The sequence below is a fragment of the Zeus faber genome (genome assembly GCF_960531495.2).
Source record: "Zeus faber genome assembly, chromosome: 14".
Lineage (NCBI taxonomy): Eukaryota > Metazoa > Chordata > Actinopteri > Zeiformes > Zeidae > Zeus > Zeus faber.
The window spans coordinates 25,321,588-25,347,729 of record NC_137200.1 but is presented as its reverse complement, the minus strand read 5'-3'; the positions used below and the strand labels follow the sequence as shown (position 1 = coordinate 25,347,729).

Below are 26,142 nucleotides of genomic sequence, written 5' to 3'. Positions count from 1 at the left end.
GACACCCTTATCTGTTAAAAGAGTTTTAAACATAGAATAAGGGAAGTGCAGGTCTCTGTCAGTTGTAGTTGCGTCAGGATGCATTGTTTATACACTGTATTGTGTCATGTATTTTTGTTGTACTGCAGTATTCTTGCTATTGTGGTTCCTGTTTTTTGTTTGATGTTGCTATTTGACCCTTTCTTGACTAGATCTCATTTCCAAAAGGTGTTAGTTAAATATAGGTTTTATATATATATATATATATAAATATATATATATGGTCTATATACTATATATGTAGTGTATATATATACACTATATGTACTGTATACACATCATATATATATATATATATATATATATATATCTGTAATACATATATATATGTATCTGGATACGCACAAATATATACAGTATACTATATATATAGAGTGTATATTCTGTATATATATATATATATATATATAGTGTTTTTACTGTATACATATATATAATGTACATCGGTATAAATATATGTATATATGTTTACCGTATGTATATATATATATATATATATATATATATATATATATATATATTGTACACAAAGTACAATGTATATATATACAGTATATATGTATATTTATACAGTATATACACTATACTGTACTCACACTAAACTCAAACCACTTCCTGTCCTTCTCCAGAGAAGAGGAAGAGGAGAAGGAAGAGGAAGAGGATGAGGAAGAGGAGGAGGAGGAAGAGAAGAAGAAGAGGGGGAGGAGGAGGAAGAGTAGGAGGAAGAGGAGGAAGAGGAAGAGAGGAGGAGGAAGAGGAGTAGGAGAAGGAGGAGGAGGAAGACAAGGAGGAAGGGAGGAAGAGGAGGGGGATGAGGAGGAAGAGGAGGGGGAGGAGCAGGAGGAGGAAGAGGAGAAAGAGAGGAAGACGAGGGGGGCGGGGGGAGGAAGAGGAGGAGGAGGAGGAGGAGGAGGAGGAGGAGGAGGAGGAAGAGAGGAAGAAGAGGGAGGGGGGGGGGAGGAAGAGGAGGAGGAAGAAGAGAGGAAGAAGAGGGGGAGGAGCCCCGGAGAGGAAGGAGAGCAGAGGACACTACGTCACAGTGGAAGCAGGATCCGCGTTGAAGCCTCATCCAGGATGTTCTGCTCTCATGGAGTGAGGAAGCAGGACTAGGATCCATCATGGACGGGCTGCTGCTGGTGCTGCTCTGACGCGTCCTGGACCTGGAACCACCCCGGAGCCTGCGGAACCAACCCCGGAGCCTGCGGAACCAACCCCGGAGCCTGCGGAAGCAACCCCGGAGCCGAACCCCTCCGTCCACATTCTGATCGTCGCCGCTTCCTCGGAACATTGATCCCGGCGGGAGGAGGGAGGAACGGCAGGAAAAAAACATCGGAACCATCGGAGGAATTGACAGGTACCAAAGCCCGTTGTCTTCTCAAGGTTATTATGGGCTGTACCGCTGTAGGGCGGGTGGACCTTGTGATGCTTCGGTTGTTTTTGAACGCGGGGGTTCGTTTCGGGATTTAAATGTGTCAGCCCGTGTGTCGTGGCAGGGAGGGGAGACGACGTCCCCCCGCCCGAACCCCCGGGTTCGGATCGATACCGTCCATCATTGATCCGCAGATCCGACCCCCTCCCCCCGCCCCACATTTATAAAACTCATCATGTGTTGAAATGCGGACAAAGCTCCGCAGAAGGAGCTTCTCCTTCACCCCCATCTTCGTCTATACCCCCACCTCCATCTCCATTCCACCCCCACCTCCATCTCCACCGCCACCTCCACCTTCATCTCCATCTGCTCGGCTTCCACTGCGGCTTCCTCCGGAGCTTCTTATGGGAGGAGCCGCCATGTGAACCAGCTCCCAGCAGCAGAACATCTATTCTGGGCTTTTTGTTTTTATTTATTTCTGAGAATATTCTGTTGCACTCCGTGACCAGGGCCCGTCCTCTGGGCCCTGGTTCCCCCTGGTTCCTTCTGGATCCTCCTGGTTCCCCCTTGTTCCTCATGGTTCCCCCTGGCCCCCTTTGGTTCCATCTGGTTCCTCATGGTTCCCCCTGGTCCCCCCTGGTTTCTTCTGGTTCTTCCTGGTCCCCCTTGCTCCATCTGGTTTCATCTGGTTCCTCTTGGTTCCCCCTGGCCCCCCCTGGTTTCCCTTGGTTCCTCCAGGTTCCCCCTGGCACCCCCTGGATCCTCCTGCCTTGATCCTCCTGCCTTCCCCTGGTTTCTCCTGGGCTCCCCCTTGTTCCTCCCCATTCGCCAGGTTCCATCTGGTCCCCCCTTGTTCTTCCCTGGCCCCCCCTGGTTCCTCCTGGTTCCTCCTGGTCCCTCCTGGTCCCCCCTTGTTCCACCCCATTCCGTCTGGTTCCTCCTGGTTCACCCAGGTTCCTCCTGGTTCCCCCCGGTTCCTCCTGGTACATACTGGTTTCCCCTGGTTCCTTCTGGTTCCTCCTGGTTCCCCCTTGTTCCTTATGGTTCCTCCTGGCCCCCTCTGGTTCCATTTGGTTCCTCCTGGTTCCTCCTGGTCCCCCCTGGTTCTTTCTGGTTCCCCCTGGTTCCCCTTGCTCCCCCTGGTTCCATCTGGTTCCTCTTGGTTCCCCCTGCCCCCCCTGGTTTCCCTTGGTTCCTCCAGGTTCCCCCGGCACCCCCTGGATCCTCCTGCTTCCTCCTGGTCCCCCCTTGTTCCACTCCGTTCCGTCTGGTTCCCCCTGGTTCCCCCTGGCCCCCCCTGGTTCCTCCTGGTTCTCCCTTGTTCCACCCCGTTCTGTCTGGTTCCCCTTGGTTCCTCCTGGTTCCCCCATTCCGTCTTGTTCTGTCTGGTTCCGTCTGGTTCGGTCTGGTTCCTCCTGGTTCCCCCTTGCCCCCCCCCCCTTCTTTCTGGTTCCCCCCGGTTCCTCCTGGTTCCTCCTGGTTCCCTCATCCCCATCCCAGACACTGTACATTTAAGGGGTGCGGCCAGACCTTCTGACATTTTGCATAGTTTGCATAGACGCTGGCGCCCCACTGCTGGGCCAGACCGTGGAACCCTACCGTGGAGCCCCAACGTGGGGGCCCCACCGTGGAACCCCACCGTGTTTCCGTGTTTCTCAGCTGCATCATCATCGGAAATCTTGTATCTTGAAGCCGTTGAGCCAGGTTGCTTTAGGGAGGAAGGCTTCTCTGTGGTGGTTTGTGCACACAACCAGATAGGAGGAGAAATAGATGCTGTATATATTCATAATACAGAGAAATACTGTATATTCATAAAATACAGAGAAATATATTCATACAATATAAAGAAATGTATTCATACAATTCAGAGAAATATACTCATAAAATATAGAGAAATATATTCATAAAATATAGATGAATATATTTATAAAATATAGAAATATATTTGTAAAATATAGATACATATATTCATAAAATATAAGTTAATATATTCATAACATACAGCAAAATATATTCATAAAATAAAGACAAATATATTCATAAAATATAGAGAAATATATTCATAAAATACATAGAAATATATTCCTAAAATATAGAAAAATATATTCATAAAACACAGAAAAAGATATTCATAGAGTACAAAAAATATATAAATAAAATACAGAGAAATATATATTCACAAAATATAGATAAATATATTTGTAAAATACAGAGGAATATATTCATTAAAAATAGAGAAATATATTCATAAAATACAGAGAAATATATTCATAAAACACAGATAAATATATTAATAAAAGAGAGAAATATATTCATACATACAGAGAAATATATTCATAAAATACAGTGAAATATATTCATAATATAGAGAAAAATATTCATACAATACAGAGAAATATATTCATAAAATACAGAAGAAAATATTCATAAAATATAGATAAATATATTTATAATATACAGAGAAATATATATTCACAAAATATATATACATATATTCATAACATAAAAAAAAATATATTCATAACATACAGAGAAATATATTCATAAAATATAAAGGAATATATTCATAAAATACAGCAAAATGTATTCATAATATACAGAGAAAAATATTCATCCAATACAGAGAAATATATGCATAAAGTACAGAAGAAAATATTCATAAAATATAGATAAATATATTCATAAAATACAGAGAAATATATTAATAAAATATAGATAAATATATTTGATATACAGAGAAATATATATTCACAAAATATAGATAAATATGTTCATAACAGACAAATAGATATATTCATAACATACAGAGAAATATATTATAAAATACAGAGGAATATATTCATAAAATATAGATAAATATATTAATAACAGAGAAATATATTCATAACATACAGATAAATATATGATTAAAATATAGATATATTCATGATATAAAGATAAATATATTCATAAAGTACAGAAAAAATAAAATAAAATACAGAGAAATATATATTCACAAAATATAAATATATGATTAACATAGAGGAATATATTCATAACATACAGAGAAATACATTCATAAAATACAGAGGAATATATTCATAAAATATAGAGAATATATTCATAAAATATATATAAACATATTCATAACACACAGAGGAAAAAATTCACAACTTACAGAGAAGTATATATTCATAAAATATTGATAAATATATTCGTAACATAGTGAAATATATTTATAACAGAGAAATATATTTATAGAATACAGAAAATTATATTTATGAAATATTGCTAGATATATTCATAAAATACAGAGAAATATGTTCATAAAATACAGAGAAATATATTCATAAAATATGGAGAAATATATAAATATATTCATTACATTCAGAGAAATATATTCATAAAATACACAGAAATATATTGATAAAATACAGAGAATACATTCATAACATAGAGATATATACTAATAAAATATAGATAAATATATTCATAACATAGAGAAATATCTTCATAAAATACACAGAAATATATTAATAAAATATAGATAAATATATTCATAAAATATGGAGAAATATATTCATACAATACAGAGAAATTAGAGTGTAGCTAGAACTGTAAGCCACACTGTGTTCCAAGTCTGTCCAAGGGTCCATTTCATTTCAGTGTATGTGTGTGTGTGCGTGTGTGTGTTGTGTAGGGTTAGATGAACGCAGATGAACTCCAACAATGCATTTGTTTTATGGATGTGCTGTTTTAACATGGTTGGTGGCAGGGTCCGTCGCCTTCCCCAACAAAAATGCAAAGTAGTGAAAGACGGCCGTGGTGAGTGAGGTAATGCAGTGTAGCGAGCTGTGGTCAGTAAAGTGTGGATGTGGAGGAACATTCACCAAAAAATATTGTAAAAATATCCCCAAGGGCGTTGGAGGACCCCCCCCCGAGGCCCAACTGTACGTATATTATTCTTCGTGTGTACGCCCGTGCCCTGGATCTCAGTTTCTTGTTTCCTCGTCCAACTAAGACCAGTCGGATGTAAGAGTGACTCTCGTGCAACGCTGACATACAGTCTCTCATGTGTGGGCGTTGTGCGGTGGATTTGAATGGCTTGGCTCATGCAAATCCACACGCCCTCCAGTTTGCATGTGGAACTGTACGTCCAGCAGGAAGAGGAGCCTCAGGATCCAGGATGTGACCCCAGCGGAGGTGTTAGCGGCGTTCCAGCTGCGACCAGATGCTGAAGCTCCACAGAAGCTTAGTTACTGCAGATTATTCGACTGAATTAGTAAACCAGACATGGCCGCCATAAAGAGATTACAGGGATTTTCTCACGGTGCTGTTTAACTAAATCCGGAGATCATTTCTCAGAGTAGATCTGTGTGAAATACTTTCAAAAGGCCAGTTTAATTTGCAATATATTGGGCTCTTTCTCCTGTTTGTGCTGTATCGAAGGTGTAGAGTCATTGTCACTGCATGTTATTTGATAATAGTTGATCTTTATTTCCTGGTTCCACTAGCGTTGTATAAACTGGGATGTGATGAGAACTCTGGACCTTCCACAGGAGAGCGACCCAAACTGAGACAAGATGAGTGAGTTGGAGCAGCTCCGCCAGGAGGCCGAGCAGCTGAGGAACCAGATCAGAGTGAGTCCGACGATGTCCCGGGCAATTGTAGCTCAAAATGCATTGAAGTGAAAAAATTAACCAAATTCCTGGAGATGGTTGAAACCTGGGAAACAACACATTCAAATCTACTTGAAAGATTTGTAATTGAACATGAAATGCAAGAATGATACAGTTTTAATTATAAAGATAAATGTCTTTGAAATTCCTGTCACGCCTTTCTTTGTTTCATATTCCTGACATTATACCGAAGCAAAATTCACAGATTAGTAGTTGTTCTGTCGTCCAGTAGTGAGAAATAAATATGTTGATTCTATAAATGTCTAATACAAGTCTTTAAATGAATGTCAATTAAAAGAGGCAGTTTATCTAAGTAGAACTAATCTGATATAATACAAGTCTAACAACATTCAAAACAGACTAGTTGCTGCGCCAGAATTATTCTCCTACAGTTGGAATTAAGTCTTGTGTTAGAAATGTTCACTCTTTAAATTCATAAACTGCAAACTTATTTTGAATCCGTGATTTCTTAAAAAAAAGAAAAAAGATGGAATTTTCTATTTGTTAATTCTTTGTCTCCGGGTGTTAGGACGCCAGGAAAGCATGTGGAGACTCCACCCTGACCCAGGTACGTGTCTAAACAGTATTATTATTATTATTATTAGGGTTCAAGCCCTGTTTTTGCTCAGATTTCTATTATTATTAATCTTCTTGGCGTTTTCCAGGCTAAAATTAAATGGAACACGGCAACCTCAGTACACAAAGACCTGGTTACAGTCTCTTCAGAAGCGGGTTGTTTCAGACGACTTACCGTTCGAGTTTGATCAATATCGATCTACATTTGGAGCAGAAATTTGTGAAAAACTGTCATCATTTTATCGGAAGTAGAAGAACGTTGAGGCCATTTGATTAGTTTGAAGAGCGGCCACTTTGTGACATCATCCAAAGTTATGTAAGTCCAAGCTTCATCTCTTGGGGCTCTTTTGCAGCCAATGACTTATGCCCTGTGGACTGCAGAGCGTTTGCCACCAAAGACAGACAACCAGAGCCGACGCTGCATTTAATGGAAACTCGGAAAACCGTAACTTGTGCTGCGTTTCACAAAACCCCGAAAAAACTATAATCAGAGGAACCGTCCCTTTCTCTTGTGTCCGCACTACATGATCCAGGATGGATCATAATTAGGGAGGTAAGGGTATATCGTTTGAGGTATACCGCGGTATCAAGCAACCACTGTTCTGAACCCTGTAATACTGTGCCCACGGTATAAATTTATGTTGCAAAATTGAAGATGTAAACTTGAATTCACCTCACCTCATGCTGCCGCTGCACGGGACCAGATGGACAAATAGTAATCCATCCAATGAGTCATTTGGCCAAGCGTCGCGTTCCACCACAACTGCTGACGGTAATATTTTACGACACGGCGCTTTATGTTACCTGCGCAGCAACATGAGGTGAGGTAAAATCAAAGTTTACACTACACGAGGTATGGAAGTCGGTTCGTCCTTCCCAACATTCACATTTCCACGCTGGAAATTGTTCCGCCACGACAGAATCGGGCTGAATTCGTATCATGCCCGGCATTACGGTAACTTGGACAACTGTAAAACGTACCTAACACGACTAAACTGGACCTTGTGTATTGCTGCCTGCAGCTACATTATTATTATTATTATTATTATTATTAGTTTTTCTTACTCCTTTTTTCTTCACTTACAAATGGACTTTCCACAAAAGGAAATACAATCTGAATTATATTTTTTTATTGTTAATATTAACTTAGGACCAGATCTTTGTTATTATTTAGCCTACAGCTCAAATTAAGCTTGTTTTTAATATTTTTTTAATATTCTGACTTGACTGAAGTGTTATCTTATCTTATTATCTTGATATCAAATGCTATTAATGGATATCATGTCATTGTGGAAGGGAATTAATTCATCACTGATTACAATAAATCCTAAAAACCAGAACAACACCACAACAAAGCAAACAGATCTTGTATTGTTATAATATCGATATTGTGATATAAGACTAGATATCGTCTGGGACGTTGTTATTCTAATATTATGATAAAGTTAAATGTCTTTATGGAGCGTGACGGTAAAGTAATGCACTTTTTTGAACTTCATAGACTGTTCTACTGTAGCTGCTTAGATTCTTTTGTGTGTGTCTTAAAAAAGCACCAATAGTCATCCCTCAATATACTGTCAAATTATCAGTATCAAGGTATTTGTCAAAAAATACACTGACACTTTAACTTAGTTCAGCCCAGGTTGCATGCTGCCCTTACCCCTTTCTTTCACTTCCTGATAATTCATTACTTACTTGTGATTGTGCAGCCTTATTCAAATAATAATAATAATAATAATAATAATAATAATAATAATAATCATAATCATAATGTTAATAAATATAGCTGCAGGCAGCAATACTTAGGGTCCAGTTTAGTCGTCTTAGGTAAGTATTACAGTTTTGCAGGTTTTTTGAAACATAGCACGTTACAGTTTTCCGAGTTTACATTGAACACCGCAACGCCGCACAACTCTCTGAATGCGAATGACCACCTCGAGATGTAAAGCGGATTTATATAACATCGGTTCATGATGTCACAAGTGGAAGTTCCCAACAACGCTGTCCCATTCAAACGGATTCAACACTGCATGTCCCTCACAGACATTTCATCAACTTTTTAAACCTTTGGGACTAAAATAAAACGCGATTCGGACCCGTTGCTCTGGAGGTGCAAGCCAACTCCATGGGCGCCGTCACAAACACAGAATATCTCACCCTTGCAATTGATCCAGGGTTCACATGCGAGCCGAACCATGGGCGGGGCGATCTGTATGGATCAAGGATCAACTACGTTCCGTCACACCACTATTCGGTACCCAACCCTAGTTACGACTAGCTCAACGTGCACTTACGGCATGTTCCTTTTCTGTCATTCAGTTTAAATATCCCTCAAGAACACTGTTTTAACAATTACGGTCGTTCATGGATGACGCAGTGTGCACACAGAAGAAAGGCGCGGTTCCTCCGAAGTTTTCATAGAACTTCCTGCGGTGTGAAAACGTGTTCTTTGAATGATTAAAGTTTCCGGGGTTTTGTAAAACGCAGAACGAGTTACAGTTTTCCAAGTTTCATTTAAACACAGCACCAATCTCAAGCCTATGTCTGTGTAGATGCTGTACTCGCAAGTGGCAACAGTGGAATGACCTCCAATGGACGAAGCTCGGGCTGAACTTTGAATGATGTCACAAAGCGGCCCGCTCCTGAACCTAATGAAATTACGATGGTTTTTGCATTAATTTCTGCTCCAAATGTTGATCAAACTCGAAACATGAAACAAACATCCTGGTTCTAACGAGACCTCAACCATGTCTGTGCGTACTGCCGTTGTTGTGTTTTCAGATACTTTTAGACCAGAAAACACTAAAATAAAAAAAAAGTCTGACCAACAACAACAGAGACTCAGGCTCTGATTGGGCTCAGATGAGGCTCACATCGGATTAGACCAGGCTAGGATCAGGTTCAAATTCAGGCTCTGATGAGACTCAGATGGGGCTCAGATGAGTCTCAAATGAGGCTCAGATCGGGCTCAGATGGGGCTCAGACCGGGTTCAAAAAAGGCTCTGATAAGGCTCAGATAGGTTCAGATGAGGCTCAGATGGGGCTATGATCAGACTCAGATCGGGCTCAGATGAGGCTCGGATCGGCTCAGATTGGGATCAGATGAGGCTCAGATCGGGCTCAGATTGGTATCAGATGAGGCTCAGATCGGGCTCAAATGAGGCTCAGATGAGACTCCGATTGGGATCAGATGAGGTTCAGATCGGGCTCGTATCAAGTTCAGATGGCTCAGATGAGTGTTCAGATGAGGCTATGATGAGGCTCAGATGATGCTATGATGGGGCTCAGATGATGCTATGATGGGGCTCAGATCGGGCTCAGATGAGGCTCAGATAGGGTTCAAATCGGGCTCAGATAAGGCTCAGCTAGGGCTCAGATGAGGTTCAGAATGGGCTCAGATCAGGTTCCGATCGGGCTCAGATGGGGCTTACATGAGGCTCAGATTGGGTTCAAATCGGGCTCAGATGAGGCTCAGATGAGGCTCAGATCGGGCTCAGATGAGGCTCAGAAAGCTAACCTCAGCGTCTCTGCTCCAGATCACCGCCGGCCTGGACCCCGTCGGGAGGATCCAGATGAGGACACGACGCACGCTGCGTGGTCACCTGGCCAAGATCTACGCCATGCACTGGGGCTCGGACTCCAGGTACGATCCACTTCACATGGAGGTTCAAACTGTTTCTTCTCCTGAATAAGTCCTCAGCAGTGATACTTCACAGCAGAAGGTTGTGGGTTCCAATTTAACCGGGGCCTTCCTGTCTGCATCAAATGGTTCCAATGGCACCTGTCAAGGGGTGGGATATATTAGGCAGCAAGTGAACAGTCAAGTTGTTGAAGTTGATGTGTTGAAGCAGCGTAAGGATCTGAGCCACTTTGACAAGGAGCACATTGTGATGCTAGACGACTGGGTCAGAGCATCTCCAAAACCACAGGTCTTGTGGGCTGTTCCCGCCATGCAGTGGTTACTACCGACCAAAAGTGCTCCAAGAAAGGAGACCGGTGAACCGGCGACAGGGTCATGGACGCCCAAGGCTCGGCGGTGCACGTGGGGAGCCAAGTCTAGCCCGTTTGGTTTGAATCCCACAGAAGAGCTGCTGTAGCACAAATTGGTGAAAAAGTGAATGGTGCTATGATGGAAAGGTGTCAGAACACACAGTGAATCACAGCTTGCTGCGTATGGGAGCGGTCAGAGTGTCCATGTTGACCCCTGTCCACCACCCAAAGCTCCTACAATGGACACGTGAGCATCAGAACTGGACCATGGAGCAATGGAAGAAGGTGGCCCGGTCTGACGAATCACGCTTTCTTCTACATCATGAGGATGGGCGGGGTTAGGGTCTGATCCGATGGAACATCTGTGCGATGTGCTGGAACAACAAGCTTCGATCCACGGGGCTCCACCTCCCAACTTCCAGGACTTAAAAGATCTGCTGCTGACATCTTGGTGCATATACCACAGGACACCTTCAGGGTCTGGTGGAGTCCATGCCTCCACGGGTCACAGCTGTTTTGAGGAAACAAGGAGGAGCTGCACAGTATTAGTGGTGCTGTTAATGTTGTGGCTGATCAGTGTGTGTGTGTGTGTGTGTGTGTGTGTGTGTGTGTGTGTGTGTGTGTGTGTGTGTGTGTGTGTGTGTGTGTGTGTGTATATATATATATATATATATATATATATATATATATATATATATATATATACTGTCTCTAATGTTAAAGTTGGGCCTACGATGACTTGTTGACAATGTAAACCATCCATTTGTTGGTTCAGAGGTTAAATATTAACACAGAGTTTGGTGCAGCCGTTTTCTGTTTCATCGTGCAGCAGGAACAACCCTGTAGCCTCCTGTGAAGCTTTATTCATTGGTTCGAATACCTAACACGTTTACGAATAATAACCTCAATTCATCTATGTGCATCAAAGGATTAGATTTGGTTTTGATAACAAAAGTTTTTTTTTTGGTTTTTTTTTTAACAGTAATAGCATAGTATTAACTAGATTTTTAGAGAAAATTTTAAATGATTCATTTTTTTTTGTTACCTGTACTGTCATCAGAGTATTTGTTCCATTGCATCTAGGACAGAGTTTGTCTGCAAGTGGAGTTGAACTTCTCAACCTGCAAGGCAACTCTTTATTCATTCTCTAATCATCAACAACTGCTGCCATGACTCTGTCCTGTGTCCTTGTGTCCTGTAGAACCAAACAAAAACATGTACACGGAAAAACATAAACATAGAAACAAACAACAACATGTACACGGAAAAACATAAACATAGAAACAAACAACAACATGTACACGGAAAAACATGAACATAGAAACAAACAACATGTACACAGAAAAACCAAAACACTGGACGACATGAAAAAAACAGAGTTAATTATGTCCAGGAAAACTGGAACAGCAATTGGACACGTGGCCTCTTCCTGTCTTAGTTATGGCAGTGAATGAGGAAGAAAAGGAGAGGGATGCAACCAGGAGGGTGTGTGTATGTGTGTGTGTGTGTGTGTGTGTGTGTGTGTGTGTGTGTGTGTGTGTGTGTGTGTGTGTGTGTGTGTGTGTGTGTGTGTGTGTGCGCGCGCGCAGGACTTGTCCCAATTGGTTCTGGTGTGTGAGGTGGGTATTATGTTGTGGCGCCTCCAAGCAGCAGAAAAGGCCCCCGAGGCCCCCCCGAGTCCTGCAGCCGTACAGTCACCCCGCGGCCGCAGGAAAGCCCCGCGCACCCCGCCACGTAGCCGAGTGTGCTCAGCGCAGGACAACCGGATGTCAGCCCCCCGCGCTGACGCTGCAGACAGCCAGATATGTGGGCCCTCCACCACCCCCTGCCCCGCCCCACAACCCTGGAGACCCCCAGTGCTCAATTTTAAAAGCAATCGCCAACAGCACACATTGTGGGTCGTGGACGTACGCGTCCTCCGAGGATGTCGAACCCGAATTCCTCGCACCCCTCCTGTCCTGCAGACCCTAGTCTGGTGGAGTGTTGTTCCGAGCAACATTTATGTGCGAGTTTATATGTGTTCTAGGCTAATATGTGTGATTATTGCAGGACGGACCAGAGCACGTCGGGGCAGGAGCCTGACGGGCATGATGGCAGCTGCCCGCCGCATCTCCACCCACATACTGTAGCTCGCACCCCACCTGTTCTGCAAACCCTCGGCCTATTGTGTGGTGCATGTACTGAGTTTGAGTTTTGGCACTGGGAGAGATAGGCGGGGCACAACCAGATCAACACAGGGCGGGGAGAGGCCACGCGGTGCACCCCCTCCAATTTACAGATGAATAAAGCTGAGATGTTTGATTTGTCTCCACAGGCTTCTCGTCAGCGCCTCTCAGGATGGAAAACTGATCATCTGGGACAGCTACACCACCAACAAGGTGGGGTCGTCACGGCAGCTTTTCCACTAAATTCAAACTGTGACACTTTAATGAATTATAACCAGCTTCCATTAAACCAAAATAAACTTTTTCAGCGCCACCTGCGTTTTTTAAGCAATTGAATGCTTTACAATGGCACCCTGCGCTGATTCATTGATTCCATAGGAACAATAATACTTAATTTTTTTAATTACTGATTTGGGATTCATGTTGTTCCAAACAACCATGCCCACTTGCCTTAATTGGAAAAAACGCTAAATTGATCTGTTGGAACAATTCGATTTTCATGACAGACCGCTCAAAACTAGGGACGCAACGGTACGTTATAGAACCGTTGGGAACGCCCTGACGGTACGACACGCACACGTGAACCGTGGTGTCACAGTATCGCTGTAGAAGTCCACCGGACGCTTTGGTGCAGCTTACGGGCGCGGCGTGCAGTAAGTGCTGCTTTCTGTTGAATCCGCTGCCGCAGCTCCACCTGCCACGTCAGTCGTGCGCGGTCCGTGCAGGGTCCATTCGGAGCGGCGCAGCATTTCTCCTCTTTTTGTGCGGGAGGTTTATTTTTGTTTTGACTGCGCGCAGCTACGCGAGCCTTCTCAGTGGACACACAAGATAAAAATGACACAGAAATGTTTTCTTAAAGAGTCAAGGTGTCCAGTTAGAAATTAAACCCCTGGGATGGCCGTGTCCCTCTTTTTAAGAGCTTAAGTTGCCATTTCCCCCTCCATCTAAGAGTTATCCCATGCTCCTCCCTTCGCCGGGAGGTGCCCTGTCTGTAAAGGAGCGCACCCTCTGTCACGTCCGGTTCCTAAAGCGAAGGCACACACGCACTGGTCTGACTGTGAGAAGTTATTTCATTTTTATTATTTATGTGTGAAAAATACTGGTTATACCTGTTCTACACAAAGATAACTATAGTACCAGTCTTATTTATTTTTCATTGTGAAACGTTTTTAAAATATTATACATATGTAAATAAATATTACAGAAATTAATATTTGAATTATCCACTATTCTGGACACCCCCCCTGCAATCAGATGAACTAAGGCAAATCATAACCCACCAATGACCTTCAACCCCGTCTCCCTCCTCCCTCCACAGTCATACACACAGAGTGTTACACTATGACAGACTGCTAGAAAAATATTTTTCTACACCTTTTAACTTTTTTTAAATGATTTTTCTTAAATGTAAAGACACCGAAACCGTGCCGTTACCATGGCCCCAAAACCGTGATACATACCGAACCGTGAGACCACTGTTCCGCTGCATCCCTACTCAAAACGTTCCTTTTATTCTCTTTCGGTCTCCGTTCCTGACTCTCTGTAGTAGGGCATTGTAGGTCAGAAGCCACTTTGTTTATCACCGGTTGCCATGGTGATGCTAATGCACCATGTTGACACACCTCGGTTTTCTGTGCGGAGGCTGAAACCGAGACGTGAAATTGGCTGGAGCTTGCCATGTCTCTTTTTAATGGATCCTTATAAAGATCTTTAAAGAGTCATTTCACTCCACCTGATGCACAACTTTGAAAAATGCCAAGAAATGGGTGAGGCGGGGGGGTGGTCTCTATTTCCAAAATGGCCGCGGTGATCGGACCACCACGTTTCTTTAAATGGGAGACGGAGTAGCAGTTCCCCGCTCTTGTATGTCCCAAAAAATAATTTGATATTACGCCTATTTCTCACACTTCTACCCGTGGGAAAAACAAACACAAATCAAGGGAAATCTATTAGAATATTTGTATTTGTAATATTTGTGTTGTTCCACCATTTAAAAATACAGAATATAAAAACAACCCCCGCGGACCCCATTTTGAGAATCACTGACATGGAGAGCCACTGAAAGCACTAATCTACGTCAGCATCCTCCCCGTGCATGTTGTGCACGTTGTGCCGATTCCAACCAGTGGGTGGGGCTGCCGAGTCCCATTTCTGAGCAGGATCCCTGTGTTCCACCAGAGAACAGTGTCGTGACGTCGTTTCCAGCTCTCAGAACGTGTTGCGGCGGCGGCGACGCCCTGATCACTGGTTCCTCTCCGCAGATGCACGCCATCCCGCTGCGCTCGTCCTGGGTCATGACCTGCGCCTACGCCCCGTCCGGGAACTTCGTGGCCTGCGGAGGACTGGACAACATCTGCTCCATCTACTGCCTGAAGACCCGCGAGGGCAACGTGAGGGTCAGCCGGGAGCTGCCCGGCCACACAGGTGCTCTTAGCCCCCCACACCCACACACACACACACACACACACACACACACACACAGGAATCAAAATGTACTTTAGTGGGAGTCGCTTTGGATGAAAGTAGGAGTTTATTTGGACAGTTGACGACATTTTAGATCCTCGTCACTGCTTCAAGCGCAGTTCACTTCGAGGGTTAAGAGTCAAAACGAGCGTAACATAACCTTTCTGTCCTCATGGCCTTTACCCCCCAGCTCGCCAACTGGCCTAGTTCCATGTGCTTTGCACATATCAGTCTTTAGACCGAATCTTGAATTCTCTCGGGAGCTCCTCCTCCTCCTCCTCCTCCTCGGAGCGTTTGGAAGCGCATTGCATGGCGGGGTCCGCCACCGGGGTCCGCCAACGGGCGACGCAGATGATTCGTGAGGCGGTCGTCGAGGTGTTTGGCTTGGGAGTCGTGGGTGCTCGTGGTTCCCTTCCGTTTGGCTGAGTAGAGGAAGTGTGATTTCAAAGGGCGGCGTGGTTCATCGCTGGGTTGGAATCGCGACCTTGGTTCACACCTCCATCTTTTAAACGGTCTGTTTTTGTCCATTATTACTATTGCCTAAGGGAGTGATTATTTTTGAGAATTTTTGCTGCAAATGCTCTCGTTTTGATGCTGTTTGTTGTGTCTCATCCAAATCCTTTTTTTTTTTTTTTTTTTTCGATTTCCAGGCTACTTGTCCTGTTGCCGTTTCATTGACGACAATCAAATCATCACGAGTTCGGGCGACACTACGTGGTGAGTTTCAGTTCCACTGTCACTGCTCCGCCCCGAGCCAACGGCGGCCATATCTCTTAAGTGTGCGCTCGCTCTCTGCCCCAGTGCACTGTGGGACATCGAGACGAGTCAGCAGACCACGGTGTTCTCAGGACACAGCGGCGACGTCATGAGCCTCTCGCTGTCGCCCGACCTGCGCACCTTCGTGTCCGGAGCCTGCGACGCCTCCATCAAGCTGTGGGACATCAGGGACAGCATGTGCCGGCAGACCTTCACCGGCCACGAGTCAGACATCAACGCCGTCTGCGTGAGTGACGTCTACGTCCTTACCTATGTCGAGAGTTTTTATTATTGTTATTTATATTCCGAAGCTCCTAACATTCCGCCATCGCGGACGTATCAATAACTATTCAGAAACAGGAACAAGCTTCTCCTGGAGCTGCTCCCATCGCCAGATGAGTCTTTTCCAGTTGGTAGAGACTACAGAGACTCTCGTATCTCGTAGCAAAGGTTCCCTTTAAGCTTTGATGCTTTCACACAAGTTTCCCAAACCATGTTCATCACACAGGGATCGAGTCCCGATCTCCGAGGAATTGGTCTCAACTCACGCTTGGACTTGGTCTCTGCGTTTGTTCACACACACACGCATTGGTAGAAACCCTCTGAAAAGCCACTTGATCGGCACTACGATGACATCGGGTTTGACCGGCAGTGCTCTGCTGCCATTTACTTACAGTTGAGCTCCACGCGTCTTGAATCGGACTCCGACTTGACTCTATCGTCTCCCCAAAGACTTGGCCTGCACAACGTCATTTTGCAGAGTCATCAGAAGTAATGGGGATCAAGTAGCTGAGTTGCTGAATTGAAAACATCAAATCTTTCATGCTCCTTTCCTCTCATAACATGAAAAATAATGTCCAGTATTTCCAGTGGTCGGCCTCTCTCTCTCGCTCTCTCTCTCTCTCTCGCTCTCTCTCGCTCTCTCTCTCTCTCTCTCGCTCTCTCGCTCTCTCGCTCTCTCGCTCTCTCTCTCTCTCAGTTCTTTCCCAACGGCAGCGCCTTCGCCACGGGCTCGGACGACGCCACGTGCCGGCTATTTGACCTGCGGGCCGACCAGGAGCTCAGCCTCTACTCCCATGACAACATCATCTGCGGCATCACCTCGGTGGCGTTCTCGCGCTCCGGGCGCCTGCTGCTCGCGGGCTACGACGACTTCAACTGCAACATCTGGGACGCCATGAAGGGAGACCGAGCAGGTCAGTGCAGCAGCCGACGGGAGTTTCACTGGCGAGCAGAGATTTCAGTTTGCTGACGATAAGCAATGAGAGGAATAACAAAAATAGTCACAACAACGTAGCAAAGTGTTCCCACTACACGTAGGATGCACCTAATGTGGGAATCATGTCTTCATGGAGTCCTTCATTGTCATTCCTATGTAGTGCCCCCAGATGGCACCACGAGCTAGTGTTAGCATTACATTAGCATGTAGTCAGAGTGATACAAGGGACGTGAAACCAGGCGGAGAAGAGGTTGCCGTGGCTCATATCTGAAATAACTGACGGATGCGTTTGACCAGTCATAATATCTATATACACCAATCAGCCACAACATTAGAAGCAGTGAAAGGTGAAGTGAATAACATAGATCATCTGGTTACAATGGCACCTGTTAAGGCAGCAAGTGAACAGTCAGTTGTTGAAGTTGATGTGTTGAAGCAGCGTAAGGATCTGAGCCACTTTGACAAGGAGCACATTGTGATGCTGGACGACTGGGTCAGAGCATCTCCACAACCACAGGTCTTGTGGGCTGTTCCCATGCAGTGGTTACTACCTACCAAAAGTGCTCCAAGGAAGGACGACCCGTGAACCGGCGACAGGGTCATGGACGCCAGAGGCTCATTGATGTACGTGGGGAGCAAGTCTAGCCCGTCTGGTTTAGATCCCACAGAAGAGCTACTGTAGCACAAATTGGTGAAAAGGTGAATGGTGCTGTGATAGAAAGGTGTCAGAACACACAGTGCATCACAGCTTGCTGCGTATGGGAGCAGTCAGAGTGTCCATGCTGACCCCTGTCCACCACCCAAAGCACCTACAATGGACACGTGAGCATCAGAACTGGACCATGGAGCAATGGAAGGTGGCCCGGTCTGACGAATCACGCTTTCTTCTACATCATATTGATGGCCGGGGTTAGGTTCTAATGGTTCTAATAGTTCTAAAGGTTCGAATAGTTCTGAAGGCTCTATAAGGTTCTAAAAAGACTAATATTTCTAAATGTTCTAAAGGGTCTAATAGTTCTAAAGATTCTTAAGGCTTTAATGGTCCAATAGTTCTAAAGGTTCTGAAAGCTCTAATAGTTCGAAAGTTTCTAACAGTTCTAAAGGTATAAAGGCTCTGAAAGGTACGAAAGGTTTAAATAGTTTTTAAGGTTCGAAAAGTTCCAATGGTTCTAATAGTTCTAAAGGCTCTAAAGGTCCTAATACTTCGAAAGTTTCTAAAGGTTCTAAAGGTTCCAATAGTTCTAAAGGTTCTAATGGTTCGAAAGGTTCTGAAGGCTCGAATGGCTCTAATAGTTCTGAAAGCATCCAAAGGTTCCAATAGTTCTAAAGGTTCTACAGGGTCTAATAGTTCTAAAGGTTCTGAAGGTTCTAACAGTTCTAAAGGCTATTATGGTTCTAAAAGTTCTAAAGGCTCTTATAGTTCTAAGGTTTCTAATGGCTCAAATGGTTCATATAGTTTGTTCTAACAGCAGCAACAGCAGCAACAACAGAAACAACAACAGCGACAACAACAGAAGCTGGGTCAGGCCAGACGCTAGGTCCCGGCTTGACAGACTGACCGAGGCCCCGCCCCACTACAGCCGACTAGGCCCCCCCACCCAGAGGAGCCTCGCAGCAGGAGCAGAGGCCGACAGCCGCCCCATCGCACCCCAACCCACACCCACAACAGCAAGCAGCTGCCCAGGGGCCCCCAAAAGGCACCCGGTGGCACTCTCCGCAGCTCCGCCGACAGGGAGCCAGCCACGCCCCCACACCAACCCACCAGCGCTCCGCCCTCCAGGAAAACCCCAGCGCTCAATGTGTGCTGTTGGCAATTTTGCGGCAATTTTGCGGTTAGAATTGCGGGGCGTGGGGGTGCGAATCCCCCAACTAGGTGGAACCCGTGTTCTAGGCCAGTATGCGTGGAATAAAAATTTTGGGACGGACCAGAAGCACGTTGGGGCAGGAGCATGACAGGCAAGATAGCAGCCGCCCGCAACATCCCCACCCACATCGCTCGCACCCCACCCGGCCCGCAAACCGTCGACCTATTGTGTGGTGTATGTATTGAGTATAAGTTTTGGCACTGGGAGAGATAGCAGAGCGCAGGTTCTAGTAATTCTCAAGGTTCCAATAGTAATAAAGGTTCTAATAGTTCTAAAAGTTCTAAAGGTTCTAATAGTTCTAGAGGTTGTAATAGGTCTGAAGGTTCTAATAGTTCTGAAGGTTGAAAAGGTTCATATAGTTATAAAGGTTCTCAAGGTTCTAATAGTTCTAAATAGTTTTAAGGTTATTATAGTTATAAAGGTTCTAATAGTTCTAAAGGCTCTAAAGGCTCTCCAGGTTCTAATAGTTATAAATGCTCTAAAGGTTCTAATAGTTCTAAATAGTTTCGAAGGTTATTATAGTTATAAAGGTTCTAATAGTTCTAAAGGCTCCAAAGGTTTTCCAGGTTCTAATAGTTATAAATGGTCTAAAGGTTCAAATAGTTCTGAAGGTTCTAATCGCTATAATCGTTCTCAAGGTTCTAAAATTTCTAATAGTTCTAAAGGTTGTGATGGTTCTAATACAGTAGTTATAAAGAAATAGTTCTAAAATAGTTCTAATGGCTCTACAGGTTCTAATAGTTCTAAATGTTCTAATAGTTGCAAAGGTTTCAGAGGTTCGAATAGTCGCAATAGTTCTAAATGTTCTAATAGTTGCAAAGGTTTCAGAGGTTCGAATAGTCGCAATAGTTCTAAAGGTTCTAATAGTTCTAAATACTTCCAAAGCTTCTAAAAGTTCTAAAGGCTCCAAAGGTTCTAATACTTCTAAAGGTTCTAATATTTCTAAAGGTTCTAACAGTTCTAAAGGTTGTAAAGGATTGTAATAGTTTGAATATTTCTAAATGCTCTAATAGTTCTCAAGGCTCTAAAGATTCTAATAGTTCCAAATAGTTCCAAAGGTTTGAATAGTTCTAAAAGCTATGAAAGTTCTAAAGGTTATAATAGGTTCTAAAAGTTCTAAAGGCTCTAAAGGTTCTAATTGGTCAAAAGGCTCTAAAGGTTCTAATAATTCTCAAGGCTCTATAGGTCTGAAGGTTTGAATAGTTCCTAGGGTTCTAATAGTTCTGAAGGTTCGAATAGTTCTAGAGGTTCTAAACGTTTGAATAGTTCTTAAGGCTCTAAAGGTTCTCATAGTTCTAAAGGCTCTAATGGTTCTAATAGTTCTGAAGGTTCTAATAGTCCTAAAGGTTTAGTTTCTAATAGTTTGAAAGGTTATAAAGGTGCTAATAGTTATAATAGTTCTAAAGGTTCTAAAAGTGCTAAAGGCTCTCAAGGTTCTAATAGTTGTGAAGGTTGTCATAGTTGTAGAGGTCGTAGAGGTTCTAAATCTCTCTCTCGTGTCTCGCTGCAGGAGTTCTGGCCGGACACGACAACCGTGTGAGCTGTCTGGGCGTCACGGACGATGGGATGGCCGTCTCCACCGGCTCCTGGGACAGTTTCCTCAAGATCTGGAACTGACCAGTTCTCACACACACACACACACACACACACACACACACACACACACACACACACACACACACACACACACACACACACACACACACACACACACACACACACACACAGTATTTACACTGTACGTAAGATACACACATAAAGAACTGAAACATTGTACTGTACATACTATGTAAGACAGGAATTAGAATGAGTTCATATTACACAAACACACACACACACACAAACACACACACACAAACACACACACACACACACACACGCACACGCACCCACTTTTTTTCTGAACGGCAACAGGAGAGATTATTGGACGATTCTGTCTTTGTTTACGATAAAAGTCCAAAATGCACTTCAAACTGATTCTGTTTTCCACTTCTCTGAGTTCTACACATTTCAGACAGGATTAGGATTAAAGTGGTAATCCGTAAGATCATTTTGTTAAAGAATCCCATATTTGATACTTTATTTATCTGGCACTTTGTAAGAAGGAGCCCTTCAATGTGTTTGCGTTCTGCATGTGCCGTTTCCATTGTTGGTGGCGTGGTCCGCCACACCCGCAAGAAGTGAAAGGAAGCTGCGGCTAATTAGCTAAAGCAGCGTAGCGAGCTGTGGTCGGGAAAGTGTCGATACCGAGGAACATCCAGAAAAAAATGAACAAAACGCGTCCCCACCAAGAAAATCGAAATCAATGAGTTTCGCGTTGAGTTCAGTGACGCGTCGCGGTGGATGTGATGGATTACCACTTTAACACGTTGGAAGGGAAATGCAGGTGGACAGGGAGCCGTGGAGGGAACGGTCCAAGGAAACATCTTTTATTTGGCTCAAACAAAAAAGGCCATAATGTAGTTACTGTTTTTATAGATATTTACACCTACATGTATGATGGTTTTGACTTTAAAGTCCTTTTTTAATTCATGTTTTCCCTGTGTGCCTCCGATACACTACGGATTATGAATGAATTATGAAATTAACTTCATGAATTTAACAAGATTTGTGAAGAGGTAAAAAAAAATAAAATAAATGATTATGACAATATTAAACAAGCAGGGGCCAATATTCAAACTTTAAGTTTGTCAATATGACGAATTGTCAATTAATATGTCAACTTGATGGTATCTGTACATACTATTAATAAATACACATTGCCTCTCTTGACTGGATCTGTTTGATTTCTTCTTTTCAATCCAATTCAATTCTCTAGATGTGATTTCAACTTGGATATGAGGTTTAATATTTATAAAACACAATTAGACACCGGTTCCACATATACACTGTCTGTCTGGCCTTTGATTAGGATGGAGGACGATGAGCCCACACCAGGCATCAGAAGTTGCATCCCATGTTATTTTAGGAATAACTTCAACAGGTTCTAATCTTCTTAGGAGCTTATTTCTGCACTAATAAGGCATTGGAAATGGGAAGTTATTGAAAATGAAGGTACAGTTTACAGCAGAGGTTCATTACAGGCTCATATTTTAATAACTCTCAACTCATCATTTGCAACGCCTTCCTCCAGCTGAGATCTTTATGTGACGCATTGTGTACATACACACTTCCAACATTTACAAAAACAACTTTATTTTTCTTTAATTCAAGCAGTTTTCCAGCTACAGGGACGCGGCTCGGCGTGGAAGGATCGACGCTTTTTGAGAAAATTCCATTTTCGAGACTGAATTTGGCCGACGAGCTTTCTTAAAATCTGCCACCTTGACCAATATTTCTATCCTGCAACAACTTCCCACGTTTTGCACATACGTCAGTTATGCACCCAAAAACCGTGCTGCTATTTATAGTTACTGAGTTATGAGCATTAGTTTGTAACCCTGTAAAAACGTCATCACCGGGCTCCGCTTCCAGGGAATGTTTTGCACCATTTCTCACTGTAACTTCCTCCAGAATCATCAGAAGCAAGCCATCTGTGAAGCAGATAAGGACCTGGCCAGAGGGAGCCCTTTCAGCACTCCAGGACTGTTTTGAATGCACGGACTGGAATGTGTTCAGAGAGGCTGCCACTGTCAATCAACACATTCATCTGGGGCAGTCTGTCGAGTCTGCGATGGGATTCCAGGTGTGTGGAAGATGTGACCATCATCAAGAATATCACCACACGTGCCAACCAGAAACCCTGGCTCACCGGAGAGGTGCATGCGCTTCTGAGAGCACGTAACGCTGCCTTCAAGTCCAACGACAAAGGCGCTGTTGGATCTGCTAGAGCCAACTTGAACCCCGCGGGGCGTGAGAGCAGCAAAGGGTGCTTATGGAAAGAAAAACCAGAATGGATTCTTTCTTTTCAAAGATTTGTGCTGGTCCGTGGAGCCGACAGAGCAGCTCCCAGCCGCGCTTGTTATTCTCCGGCCTTAGGTGGAGTTATTCAGATGGAGGGCCGTTCTAATTATAAACATAGCTGCAGGCAGCAATACACGGGGTCCAGTTTAGTGATGTCAGGTACGTATTACAGGTTTCCGAGGTTCCATGAAACACATTGTATTTCACTGATGACACTGAATGTTCCTCTTGTGTCGTTTAGTTTAAATATCCCTGAAGAACGGTGTTTTTACAATGGTTGTTCCTGGACCTGTTGGAGAAAATCCTCGAACCCAATAGTTGCTCAAATCACGTCGGGGGTCACCATTTGTTGGAGAAAATTCACGGCCTCGGGGATCACCAAGTTGTTCCGTTGTTGTAGAAAACCTTTCTTAACCCTGTTTTAATCAATTACTAAACTTCTGTCGATTAATTCAAGTATGATAATCATTACAACCTGTCTCGATCAATCACTAAACTTCTGTTAATCAATTCAAGTATAACAATTACCTTCGAGGTTCTCCGCGTGCTCGTTGATGGGTTGGAGCGTCAGTCAGAAGACGTAACACAAATTTAGGAGTTGGTCAAATTTATTGTCCGGCAGAATCAAAAAGTGCGGGCTCAGTTCACGAGGATCGGAGCGAGCCGGCTCCCGGAGCCGAGCTCAGCCAAGTCCCAGCCCGGCCCGTGGAAAACCCTGGAAGCCCCGATCCTTCTTCCCTGGATCCTTATATAGTCTAATCTACGCAAGTGGTCACAAAAGGACATATGGGTCACAAGGAACTGACTCCAACCAGAGGCGCGGAAAAGTACAGGAACAACATGTGCGCGACTGGTCACAAAAGGACATTTCCAACCAGAGGCGCCATATTATTTCTAACAGACCAGGCAGTGCGGACACAGAAGGGCTTGAACCTCCAAAGGGCTCTAGAACTTCCTGCGGTGCGAAGAAGTCTTCTGTGACCCATTAATAGTTTTCGGGGTTTGGTGAAACGCAGCACGAGTTACAGTTTGATGTTTTACAAGTTTTAAAGGTCATTGGATGCGAATGACCTCCGAGAAAAAAAGTTTGGAATTTTATAAATTTGGATGATGTCACAAAGCGCCCGCTCCTGAAATGAATCAAATCGCCTCAACGTTCTTCTACTTCTCGTAAAATTACAACAGTTTTTGCAACTAATTTCTGCTCCAAACTCGAAGGAGAAGACGTCTGAAAGGCCTCAAACATGTCTGTGTGTACTGCGGTTGTCACGTTCCAGATACTTTTAGCCCGAAAAACGCAGATATTAAAAATAATAAAATACCAGCAACAATAGGGTCCCAGCCCGTCCGTCTGAAGGGCTCGTTTCACGTTTACTGAACAGACAGATCACAACAGAGTTGTATTATTTAAGTGTGTGTGTGTGTGTGTATTAGTAGTTCCATCAGAGACCCAAATTTATGTGCACAAGTACATTGAAGTACCTCCAGGATCTGCTGCTGGAGGATCTCCTGGAGACCTTGAAGTACCTCCAGGATCTTCACCTTCCGTTGGAGGATGACCTGGAGAGGTTTAAACTAAACTAGCACATTTCTAACCACATGACTACCACATAATATGCAGTATAATATAATCTGATAGTAATTTACTGCCGATAATATAATAATAATAATCATCATCTAGCCTTTCAAGTCCAATGGAAATTTAAATATTTCCTAATTCCCATATTTCCTAACATCACTTATAATTTACTCATGCACTTGGTTCCTTATTCTTTTGGAAAAAAAACAAAAACTAATAAAATGTATAGATAAAAGGCAGAAGTCCATTTTCTGATCACTGGACTGTACCAGTGATATAAAACGGATCAGATCATCTTGTGGGAGTAACGACCGTTCTTTCCATTCCGTGTGATTTCAACAGGAAATGACATTTCACGGAAGAAGTTCCCATCAAACAGACGACACCAAGCTCGGATCAATCTTTATTTTTAGTTTATTTTCTTCAAACTCCGCTTTAAGACATGAACATGTTCAACACAATCTTGAAAGTTTTTATCCGTCGAGGAAATATAATCTCACCGCTCACAACAAACACAAACACACACGCACTAAAATATTGCAAAGATGTTAAAAAATAAAAATCAAAAATAAAATCAAAACATTAGATATTTTAGTCTTTACCAAACCGTTCATTTTCTTGAGCTCCCGAGTTTTGACCGTTTTCGTTTCGTCAAAAAGCCGGCAATTCGATCATAGTTTGACATTAAATACAGAATAATAATAATAATAATAATAATAATAATAATAATAAAGTGTTTCATTCAGCGTAAAACCCAGTGAAGCTCCTTCCCCCCAGTCACCCTGAAAATATGACATTTATTTATTGATACTTTGATACTTCATCAAAAGGCATTTTGGGATTAATCAATGAGAGCAAAACTAGACCAAGCGTCAAAACAGGAGAGTAAAGTACACAGACTGAGTAGCAACAGATTGAGTAGCAGTGGAATAAGGTACACAGGCTGAGTAGTAGCAGAGTAAGGTTCAGTAGAACAAACCGTACATTCATTCTGCCAAAGGCCACAGAAAAAGAAACTTTCTACAGGAAACACAGGCAGCTCATACTACTAAGAGTGGTTTTATATACTACCACTAGTAGTTGTTTTAAATACTACTACTAGTAGTAGTAGTAGTAGTAGTAGTGGTTTTAAATATTACTACTAGTAGTTGTTTACTAATACTACCACTCATTGATTATTATTGACATCATCGTCCTCCACTCTAATATTTGGGATCCTCTACTCAGTCACTACTCCTCCGTTCAGACCTGTGTGTTTTTGTGTTTTTGTGGGAGCGTCTCCACCGTGAAACCCGCTGTAAGTACTCGAGTCTCCTCGTTCTGCGTGAAGTTCGATCCCATTTCCAAAGCGTCTTGTGCCGTTCGGCCAACGCGAGGCGATCCCAAACTCTTCCTTGGATGCTGCCTCCTCGCCGCCCCCTCCCCCCAACCACGGGATCCAAACCGACGCAGCCACCCGTCCGCTTCTAGATTTGCGTTAAAGCCGCCGGACGTCAACGATAAGTTGCTCAAATAGACAGACGTCATTTCCTCGGCGCAAATCTTTTCCAAAAATCTTTT

General features: G+C 43.5%; 1 protein-coding gene across 1 annotated transcript; it reads left to right on the top strand.

Moving 5' to 3' along the window:
- Positions 1–1,098: 1,098 nt before the first annotated feature.
- gnb2 (guanine nucleotide binding protein (G protein), beta polypeptide 2) lies at positions 1,099–21,858 on the top strand. The gene is made up of 10 exons (XM_080013342.1): positions 1,099–1,393; positions 5,947–6,027; positions 6,596–6,634; positions 10,179–10,285; positions 12,947–13,010; positions 15,059–15,221; positions 15,911–15,977; positions 16,062–16,263; positions 16,996–17,212; positions 20,611–21,858. Exons 2-10 carry the CDS (start codon positions 5,971–5,973, stop codon positions 20,715–20,717), a joined length of 1,023 nt encoding a protein of 340 aa, XP_079869468.1. The 5' UTR covers positions 1,099–1,393; positions 5,947–5,970; the 3' UTR covers positions 20,718–21,858.
- The last annotated feature ends 4,284 nt before the right edge of the window (positions 21,859–26,142 follow it).

Bases quoted from the DNA above. Each gene is read 5' to 3' on its own strand.
- gnb2 (XM_080013342.1), top strand. From the start codon at position 5,971: ATGAGTGAGTTGGAGCAGCTCCGCCAGGAGGCCGAGCAGCTGAGGAAC. The intron at 6,028-6,595 runs GTGAGTCCGACG...TCCGGGTGTTAG, and splicing joins AGCTGAGGAACCAGATCAGA to GACGCCAGGAAAGCATGTGG. The intron at 17,213-20,610 runs GTCAGTGCAGCA...GTCTCGCTGCAG, and splicing joins CATGAAGGGAGACCGAGCAG to GAGTTCTGGCCGGACACGAC.